This window comes from Terrapene carolina, unplaced genomic scaffold, assembly GCF_002925995.2.
Source record: "Terrapene carolina triunguis isolate 2854851 unplaced genomic scaffold, T_m_triunguis-2.0 Scaffold58, whole genome shotgun sequence".
In the NCBI taxonomy this organism is placed as follows: Eukaryota; Metazoa; Chordata; order Testudines; family Emydidae; genus Terrapene; species Terrapene triunguis.
Genome location: NW_020664409.1, coordinates 54,976,143 through 54,986,869, shown reverse-complemented (window position 1 = coordinate 54,986,869; position 10,727 = coordinate 54,976,143). Strand labels below are relative to the sequence as shown.

The window sequence follows — 10,727 nt, the reverse complement described above, 5'->3', positions numbered from 1 at the left end:
GCACCGCGGGGCCGGGCACGGCTCCCCCGGGCACACACCGCACCGCGGGGCCGGGCACACGCGCACACTGCATTGCCAGTCGCGGGACTCCCAGACACACACACACACTCTGCGGCCAAGCACGGAGCCGTGGGCCTCGCCCCAGTCCGCAGTCTCTCGGCTCGGCGCAGGGCCCCCAGCCGGGAGCGACTAGTGCCCAGCCGGGGTCTGCGGGGCCCAGATTGGACCACCTGGCGCATCGCCCTGGGTCACCAGGCCCGCTCAGCGGCCACGCGCATGCGCCTTGTAGCACTAGCAAAACGGTTTGCGCACGCGCTACGTTAATGCCGACTCTCTCAGCTCTAGTGGGTTACTCAGGGCTTTCTGTTTCATGTCCCTTCGATAGCTCAGCTGGTAGAGCGGAGGACTGTAGAGGAATTGCCTGCGGGAATCCTTAGGTCGCTGGTTCGATTCCGGCTCGAAGGAGACTTGTATTTTTTTTCCCATCCATCTTTATTTGCGCTTTAGGACAGTGTTTTAATGTCGCGGCTTACAGTACTGGCTCAGGTAGTCGGAATGATCGCTGTGTTCCAACATATGACATATGTAATACTTGTGCAAAGTTATAGGAAATAGATAACAGTTTTAAATATTTTATCAAAATAAGACAGAGCTGCTTTTTTTTTGTGCTGGAAAAGGACATTTTTGGATCTCTTGTTCACAGAGGCAGGCAGATATCATTTAACTTGTACCTTCACGCTGCTCAGCACTTGTAATTACAGATGGACTCCCAATGCAAATTTCAGTCCCAATCCAAACTTTTGTAAAATGTGGGCAAGTTTGGATCCAGTGATTTTGTTTAGGCCCAGTTCTACTTTCACTAGGATCTACTCCAAACAAACAAGCAAAAAGGTGGTGGTAAAAATGGATGTTGTGCTACCTTTATGTGAAAATCAAAATCTAATAATTTGTTGAAAGGAAAAAAAGGCATAGTGTTTTTGTGCCATGTTATATGCCCTGATGAGGCAAATTGCTCCAGGCAAATTCCTACACCTATGTGGAAACTGTATTTTTATCTAGATTAGGATTTGAAAGGTGTTAACATGTATATTAAATTAGCTAATTTGTTAACAGCCTAGTGTAGACAAAGAGAGAGTGCCTTGCTTACTCTAGTCTCTGAACTCTGGTTAGCTAACACATGTTAATTAACTCGTCAGGTAACATCTTTCAAATCCTAGTCTAGATAAAGAGACTCAGCAGAGGCAGTAGTCTGCCTACACAAAATAACTTGCAGGATTGAGGCCTTTAATAGTAAATTCTTCAGGACAGAGTCTGGGCGTGCACACTGTGAGTGCTATCATAATACATTCTGTTTTCTTATCTCTGTTATTATTGGTGGATTCTCCTTTGTTATGCCTAACCATAAAAACTAACAGTTCTGCAGATCACCATTTCTTTGGTTCCTTCCTTGAAGATGGCCATCAAATATGAACAAGCTACCTGTTCTATGGCTATCAGTCTTACTCTAACAACAAGGAGTCTGGTGGCACCTTAAAGACTAACAGATTTATTTGGGCATAAGCTTTCGTGAGTAAAAACCTCACTTCTTCGGATACATAGAGTGAAAGTTACAGATGCAGGCATTATATACTGACACATGGAGAGCAGGGAGTTACTTTGAAAGTGGAGAACCAGTGTTGACAGGGCCAATTCAATCAGGGTGGATGTAGTCCACTCCCAATAATAGATGAGGAGGTGTCAATTCCAGGAGAGGAAAAGCTGCTTCTGTAATGAGCCAGCCACTCCCAGTCCCTATTCAAGCCCAGATTAATGGTGTTGAATTTGCAAATGAATTTTAGTTCTGCTGTTTCTCTTTGAAGTCTGTTTCTGAAGTTTTTTTGTTCAATGATAGTGACTTTTAAATCTGTAATAGAATGACCAGGGAGATTGAAGTGTTCACTTACTGGCTTATGTATGTTACCATTCCTGATGTCCGATTTGTGTCCATTTATTCTTTTGCGGAGGGACTGTCCGGTTTGGCCAATGTACATGGCAGAGGAGCATTGCTGGCACATGATGGCATATATAACATTAGTGGATGTGCAGGTGAATGAGCCCTTGATGGTGTGGCTGATGTGGTTGGGTCCTCTGATGCTGTTGCCAGAGTAGATATGGGGACAGAGTAGGCAACGAGGTTTGCTACAGGGATAGGTTCCTGGGTTGGTGTTTCTGTGGTGTGGTGTGTAGTTGCTGGTGAGTATTTGCTTCAGGTTGGGGGGTTGTCTGTAAGCAAGGACTGGCCTGCCTCCCAAGGTCTGTGAGAGTGAGGGATCATTTTCCAGGATAGGTTGTAGATCGTGGATAATGCGCTGGAGAGGTTTTAGCTGGGGGCTGTATGTGATGGCCAGTGGTGTTCTGTTATTGTCCTTGTTGGGCCTGTCCTGTAGTAGGTGATTTCTGGGTACCCGTCTTGCTCTGTCAATCTGTTTCCTCACTTCCCCAGGTGGGTATTGTAGTTTTACGAATGCTTGATAAAGCATTGTTACTCTGAGGAGCTTGGGAAGCGAGTATCTGTTCATCTCCTCCCAAAGTGGAAGAATATGTTGTAATCTAAACTAAGTGAGCTCTAAGGGTATATCTACACGACAAGCGCTGCAGTGTTGCAGCTACCCTGCTGTAGTGTAGACACTTAGAATAGACCTATCTCATAGAACTGGAAGGGACCCCGAAAGGTCATCGAGTCCAGCCCCCTGCCTTCACTAGCAGGACCAAGTACTGATTTTGCCCCAGATCCCTAAGTGGCCCTCTTGAGGATTAAACTCACAACCCTGGGTTTAGCAGGCCAATGCTCAAACCACTGAGCTATCCCTCCCCCCAACCTAACCTCTCAACTCTCACACATAAATATTAAAGCATTATCATCATCAAACCTTTATTCCCTTTATTTCTATAGTAAACATAAGGGCTTGTGAAAAATTTCTGACTGAGAACAAGGGCTCCCCACCTTAAAAGGCTGAGGAACACTGATCAGGTAACTTACTCTAGCAACCACTAGCATTCTTTCATATGAACCACTTTTTACCCATAGCACCCTGTGCTGGGAGTGCATTTCCCTCCGTCACTAAAACACAAGGTCTCCATGGACAGATTTTCAGAACGGTTCATTGCCCAGTAAGAGCGGCCAGACTGGGTCTTTGCTGCAGCAACAGAAGGGGTTTTCCGTCACTGTAGTAACTCCACCCCCTCAAGGGGCAGTAGCTAGGTTGATAGAAGAATTCTTCCGTCAACCTAGATGTGGCTACATTGGGACTTAAGTCTCCTTAACTACGTTTCTCAGCCAGGGGTACCCTTGAGCGACGTACCTGGGTTGACCTAAGTGTTAGATGTAGATCAGACCTAATAGCGCATGAGAAAAAAAAACTACAGATGTGCTACACCCACGCTTTGGTCTTCCTTGCCACTTAGCATCAATGTACCAGACAGCTTTTTCATTTGAATTTTATACAATAAATCAGCAATGCCAAGTATATATTTAATTGTGCATATGTTTTGTCATTCCATCTTCCTTGATGGCTCTAATTCTGAAAATGGGAAAAAAACATAAAAATTCTTGACTAAAATTACATCAATATCTTGGATATGAAATCTTAAGGAAAGGTAAAATAATGAAATTAAAGCCCACAGGCATGTTTGAAAAATGTCTCCTATTAAACAGTTTATTTTATTATGTATTTATGTTACAGGGGAGTAAAGTGCACAAAAAGTTTAAACAGCAGGTTAAGTTTTTGCTAGATTTTAATCTTTAAAAATATTTCTCTCATTTTCTGTTTTGTGTGCCCTGGGTCTGAATCATTCTCCAAACAGTCAATAGAACAGATCTCATATAATAGATCCAGCCAAAACAGTTGCTGCTCGGGTAATTTCCAATCACTTGATTGGACTAAGTAACATTGTAGGGGGGAAAAAAATCCCTCACTTTAGCAGGCATAGAAATGTTTGGCATCTTGTGCTGCCACCTTCACAAGGGCAGAGTTCCCTATGTGAAATCCTTTGTTCACTGAAGACAATAGGAGTTTTGCCATTGACTTCGATAGAGCCAGGATTTCACCACCTGACTACTCAGGCTCTTTTCATGAGAAAAACGTTGAGGGATTCTGCCAGCCAATCCCAAGCATTATTGCATGGGCCATTGACTCCCTACAACCAGTAACTCAGGAAAGAGCTGGAGTAACGCCTCATGATGCACAGTGTAGGTGAGAACTTTAAGCAATCTAAGTGATTGTCTACAGGGGAAATTTGCCAAATTTCCCCATCTAGATAAGTAGCATCCTGCACTGTAGAAAAAAGAAGGCATTTGCAGCTGAAGTTCTGTTTTGTTTTGTTTTTACTGCATTGGGTAGGTTCATTTGCCACATGCCAACTTTTCTGCCAAGTAGCTCCTCGTGGGAAAACAAAGTTCTTTTAGAATTTACCAGCTTGGAAAGTCACCATAGACATTTTGTATGGATCAGGATCTTATTGGTTATTTTGGCTGTTACTAGAACAACTTTTTCTTAGGGTAGAAACATAAAGGTATGCTGTAATTCTTACACATAGGGAGTCTTTATTATTCAGAGAGTGTTTGACAGCAAAGGTAGATTTCAAATACATAGTATTTTTCATACAAAATATTTGCAACTATATGCTTTCAAAAGATTAATAGTATTTCAACTGGACTTTACATGGAAGCAAATCATGTAATCATTGTTTCCACTTTAGAACACCTTCTAAAAGCAAACAAAAGCAAAAGAAAATTAAATTCATATTTATGGACCAAATCTGGACATCCTTATTCAGTTTTTATTATGTCCTCAGATAAGCAGACTCTCTGACTTCACTGGGACCTACAGGTGCCCAACACCTCTGAAAATCAGATTGCCTTTATTTAACTGCCTAAATGTGGATTTAGGCAACCAACTTTAAAAAGGTTGACCATAGTTTTTATCAGTCTAATAGTGTCATTTTAGCAAAGCCACATTCTTTCAGAGACATATCCTGAAGCCTGTATTCAGAGTTGCTGGGGGTTTTTTTTGACAAAGGCTGTAACAGTGCATAGTGATCCTTACAGACAGAGCCCCACTTAAGACAGTGGGGCTCCCTGCAGATGCAGCAGTTGTCTGTGTGGATCACAATGCAGGATTGGGGCCTACATTCTTTCTCAGGCATCCTTTCTCCATTAAGAATGTAGTAAAAATTACAGGATTTAAGCCAAGAGCCCAAACCCTTTGAAGTCATTGGGAATCTTTCATTGATTTCAGTGGACTTTGGATCAGGCACTCAGGCCTAGATCTTCAAAGGTATTTAGGAGCCTAACTCCCAGTCTGGGCTTTAGCCCTTGTTTAAATAAAATAAAAATAAATACCTTTGAAGATCTAGGCCTGAGTGCCTGATCCAAAGTCCACTGAAATCAATGAATTATTACCTTTGGGTCTGATTTGCTGCAACCATAGTAATCAGTGGTGAAATTCCCATTGATTTCTATGGGAGCAGCACCTGTAAGATGATTTTTATATACCATGTGTAACTTTCATCTAGACTTTTAACTGGATACATTTTCACATTTAACTCTATACAGGAAACAGTCACTAGCATTTTCACACTTTCACAGTAAATAATTGAAATAAATTTGAAAAAGTGTACTTAGAAAATCATTTACACAGCATGTGTAATATGTATCCGTACAGGGCCAGATTCTCCATTCCAGCACAGTGGGTTTATATTGGCTTCTGTAGTGTTACACCAGCATAAAATCAGTGTAAAGGAGTAGAACATAAGGCCCACAGATATGTGTGTGTGTATGTTTGATGATGTATGAATGTATATAAATACAGTGGGCTGCATTCTATCCATAAGATATATGCATATACATCTCCCACTAAAATCAGTTGAAGTTGAATGTGCATACCTTGGGACAGAACTTGACGCATTAGAGCAAGGGAAGTAAGTATGTGCTGTATTTGTGCAGGTAGCATAGGGCCTGATAGAAGTAAATTGGAGTACTATCTCTGATGACAAGGGTAGAAGTAGCTATAATACCTGCACAGCTTTATGGAGATATATACTAACTGAGTATTAAGGGGTTTTAAAATATCCGTGTATCATAGGAACTTTAAAGGAGCTTTAAAGAAGGTAGGAGTATTTAATGACTTTGGAATTATAGTTACTGATTTTAGCTTTATATTTAGCTGCAGCTGAATGGCGTTTGATGTGAAAGGTGGGAAGAGGAGGAAGAAAATGTTTCACAACTACAGAATCCAATTTTTAAGATAGAAATCATTTAAACTTTTGATAAACAAAATATATTCCCTGGTTTCTATAATTTAGTAGCGTATTACATCCTCCCCAAGACTGAATTGTGAAAAGAGGAACCACAATAGCAAATGCACAGAACTGGGGTGTGACAATGATTGATGGAATATTTTCAGTAAAGAGAATATAAACTGCATAAGGACGAAGCTAATATGTCAAACCAGCGCAGTGCTAAGTTTGAGATTTCTGAGCTAGTGCTTTAGCTCTTACAAACTAGGGGTCTGATTCTCCTCCCACCTGCTCCAGCTTTACCTTGGTATAAATCCATTGCCTTCTAAAGAGATGTACTTCATTTGCTTCAGTGAAGAGAGAAGAATCAGACCCTAGATTTTAAATTAAAACCATACAATATTTTCTTGTCTCTCTGATGAGACATTCATAAATTACACATTCATACATTACAATTTCAACCACAAGAGTTTTGTGCAGCAGTACACTGCTAGTAAAGACTATATTTTGACTTAAAATGGAACTTTAAGTGTATTAAAGGACACATTTATTATTAACATACAGCTTGCCCGAAATTTGTCTATACAGAATGGTTTACATGTCTAAGACGTGTCAGTACCATGGAATCAGGGCTGGAAATATCTTACAACAGTGTGCTGGTTAAACAAAGCAAAGAAAGCCTGCTTCTGGAATACAATTTAAACCTGATTGGGTAATAATTATATGATTTGAAGTGCAATACATGTATTATAGACTTGAGGCAAAGCAGAGAGTGGGAGAAATGGTCACTGGATCAAGGCAAGATTATTAAGAGAAGCAAGTTCTATCTTGCTCTGCCTCCCTCTGCCAGGAAGCTACCTCCTGTCCTTTCAGCATGACTACCTCCTTCTCTTCCTGTCAATTCCTGACCCCACCACTCAGCCCATTTTTTGCATGTCAGTAGGACAGTTGGGAAAGAACAAGTATAAAGCCATCAGTAAGGGGAATAAGTAGGCAGGCAGGCAATTGTCTGTTGACTTGGCTGAGGGTCATCTTCCATCCCATCCCAAAGGAGTTAGGGAGCCGAAAGGTAGGGAGTTTGAGGAGCCAAGGGTTGCATGAGGTCACAGGCATACTCCCAATTAAAAAAAACAACAACAGAACTTTGATATGTGTCTCAGATTGGTCAGTCCAAGATGAGGGAGAGATGCTGCTGCCAAGTCTTACAACTGGCAAATAGGGAGCATCAACCATCCACATCTGTGTGATATTTTCCTGCCGGTCTCCTGCTTCTGCTCGTGTGCAGGTGCTGTAATGCACATGCACAGAATCAAGACACAGAGATCATGTGCATTTCAATTAGGAGATTAGTCTCCTGGGTTTAAGCTGAACTGCCTTCTGACTGTTAAGCTCTTGGGTTTGGTAATCATGCCCTGTGCCAATCAGAGAACAGCTGACTCAGCTTCTTTACTGCTCTGGTCCCATCCCCAGCAAGCTTCAGTCTACTAGGCAGACTAGTGCTGTCATGCAACACTCCCTCTTTGGCAAAGTCAGACCCTTTCTGATACCTACCGTTCCTTTGCTGTCTCTTGAAAACACTTGCATCGTTTCCTCAAAGGAAGCAATAGCATTATAAATGGTCTCTACCCTAAAACTGTGTGGCAAACTAAGAACATTACATTGTCAGACAATGACAGAACTGGTGCCTTCTTGAGTGGACTCAAAGCCCTAATCAGGGAAAGTCTTTGCTTAGGTGAGGAAAGGGAGCTCCATTTAAGGGGAGATGAGAGAGAAGAATATTATTGTATTGAAGGGATAGCTTGAGCTCAAAAGTGTTAACCCCCTTCAAGGGCAATATGCTAATCAGTATAACAGTATGCTAACGGTAAGTATCTCAGTGCAGAACACAGAGGATGGGACTGTTCATTTTGAAGGCCCCATGAGTTAAAGAGTCTGCGTCCACAGGAAATTACATTCAAATTATCTTTGCCTAACTTAAAAATCAAATACAAATATGGAAAAAAATTACAGTGCTTTTCAATTAGCTTTTCTGAACCCTCTTTGTGACATTCCTACTTAGAGAGCAAACTGCAATCAGACTGTACTTGCTCTTGCTTTATGAGTCTGTGTGATAGCTGCGATGGCCATCTCCAATTAGTTGAGTTTTCTCATTTGCATTTGTCGGCTGAAGTATGATTGGAGTTTCTCCATCTAAATCAAACAGAAAAAACAACCCCCGCTAAGCACCATTGATTTGATACAAAAGTCAAGCTGCCTTTCTTGATAGAATGACTTAGCAAAAATAGTAAGATCTAGTGTACTGTAGAATGATCTTTCAAACAATCTTTCATCTACAACCCTTTTAGGGTCCAATCCTGGATGAGTAAGGGCTGCAGGATAGAGCTCTAAACAGCTGTATGCACACCAAACAGAATTCTATGTTTACCATCAATGTAATACTTACACTGAGCCTATGTATACTTTACCCAAATGTTCACATAGGAAGTTATGTTGCTATATAAATCAGTGTGCCACATAATCCTTTTTCAGTTTGCTTATTAATTATTATTATTATTACACCATCATTTTACCTGATGCTTTACAGAGATTAAAAAGACCATGATCCTTGCCCCTAACATTTACAATCTAAGTGCCTGCTCCTGCAAATACTATTGGGTGTAATGATTACTACTGTGAGTTCTTTAGACTGACTATAGTGAATGCTACCATGATAATTAGGGCCCTACCAAATTAATGAAAAATGTGCCATGGACCGTGAAATCTAGTCTCCCCCCGTGAAATCTGGTCTTTTGTGTGCTTTTACCCTATACTATACCGATTTCACAGGGGAGACCAGACTTTCTCAAATTGGGGATCCTGACCCAAAAGGGAGTTGTAGGGGGGTCACAAGGTTATTTTAGGGGGGATCATGGTATTGCCACCCTTATCTCTGCGCAGCCTTCAGAGCTGGATGGCCGAATAGTGGCAGCTATTGGTCGGGCGCCCAGCTTTGCAGGCAGTGCCCCGCTAGCAGCAGCACAGAAGTAAGGGTGTCAATACCATACCATGAAATCGTTATTTCTGCACTGCTGCTGGCAGTGGTTCTGCCTTCAGAACTGAGGTCCCGGCCAGCAGCCACCACTTTCCAGCTGCCCAGCTCTGAAGGCAGTGTCGCAGCCTGCAGCAGCGCAGCATTAAGGGTAGCAGTATCACAACCCCCCTTATAATAACCTTGCAGCATCCCTCCACCACACACAACTCCTTTTTGGGTCAGGACCCCTACAATTACAACACGGTGAAATTTCAGATTTAAATAGCTGAAATCATGAAATTTACTATTTTTAAAATTCTATGACCGTGAAACTGACCAAAATGGATCGTGAATTTGGTAGGGCCCTACTGATAATGTTTTCAGGACTGGGCCTTGAGTTAGATCTCAAGAATATGAAGATAATGGTAGAGAAAAAAAGAATGAGGATTAAAATGAAAAGCAGTGAGCAGGCATATATTCAGTAGAAATAAAATTATATACATTCTGAAGGCCACTAGGCTATATTCAAATGATAAACTGTCTTTTGAAATCCCATGTAACACATTTACAATAGGTGTTTGAGAACTACTGTCCAAAACAGTTTGGGGCTGGCAAAGATTCATATAACTAGATTAATCCCTAATGTTTTGTATATTGTCATTCAGTATAGATTTTGCTTTTTTGCTTTCAAAATACATCAGTAAAAAAGATGCCTGTGCTTTCTTGTGAGAGGGGCTGTGATGGGGAAAAGCTAGGACCTTGGAAAGCTGCAGTCAGTCCACAGATTGTTGTGTTCAGTTTCTACAACATACAAGGTTTAGTTGCCTCTTCTATGAATCTCCCTCTTGCACAGCTCCTCAAGCTGGTGCAGGGCTCAGGATCTGGCTCCTAAAGGCAGGGCAATCTCAATATGATGCTTTTATGTCTTGATATAAGTACATGCCTCTAGAGTAGCTGTGAGGCTGGCAGACCAGGTGCCAACTCCTGCCAAGAACCTTAGGCCTCGACTGAACACTGACCAATACATAGCTGGAAACCAGTGTGGCTCACCAGTATGTTAGTATTGTTAAAAGAGATGCTAAGTTTATAAGAATGTGCTTAGTGTTTAGACTTTATGAAATGCTTGGAGGATGCTGCATGTATTAATCTCACTTATAACATCTGTGCCCCATGTTATAAGGTGACAGTGTTTGCATTGTACTCCTCTGTAATTGTGTAAGTTCAACAGGAAAGAAGCTTTAGTTAATGTAAAATGCTGGCTTCCTACAGTAGATGTTAGGTCCTGCCCACCAAGAAGGCTCATTGAAACCAAATGAGCCTATTGTGAAACATCAAAGAACGAAGTCCTTCCTCCAGTCCTCCATGAAGAGGAGATATGTGCATGAACTCATCCCATCAGCTTGAACTTTGGGGAGAGGGAGATACAATTTTTTCTTGTTAG

General features: G+C 41.6%; 1 protein-coding gene and 1 non-coding gene across 2 annotated transcripts in view; one reads left to right on the top strand and one right to left on the bottom strand.

Annotated features, from left to right (window-relative positions):
• The first annotated feature begins 375 nt into the window (after positions 1–375).
• Positions 376–465, top strand: TRNAY-GUA. Its single transcript is given in 2 exon segments — positions 376–412; positions 430–465. It is a non-coding gene; the product is annotated as a tRNA-Tyr (tRNA).
• Positions 466–8,371: 7,906 nt separating this feature from the next.
• The window catches only part of DNAJC5B (DnaJ heat shock protein family (Hsp40) member C5 beta), a 39,056-nt gene continuing 36,700 nt past the window's right edge, over positions 8,372–10,727 (bottom strand). Inside the window, exon 4 of the mRNA XM_026659707.1 lies at positions 8,372–8,466. Within this exon, the coding sequence (XP_026515492.1) occupies positions 8,372–8,466 (95 nt within the window). The remainder of the gene's footprint in view (positions 8,467–10,727) is intronic.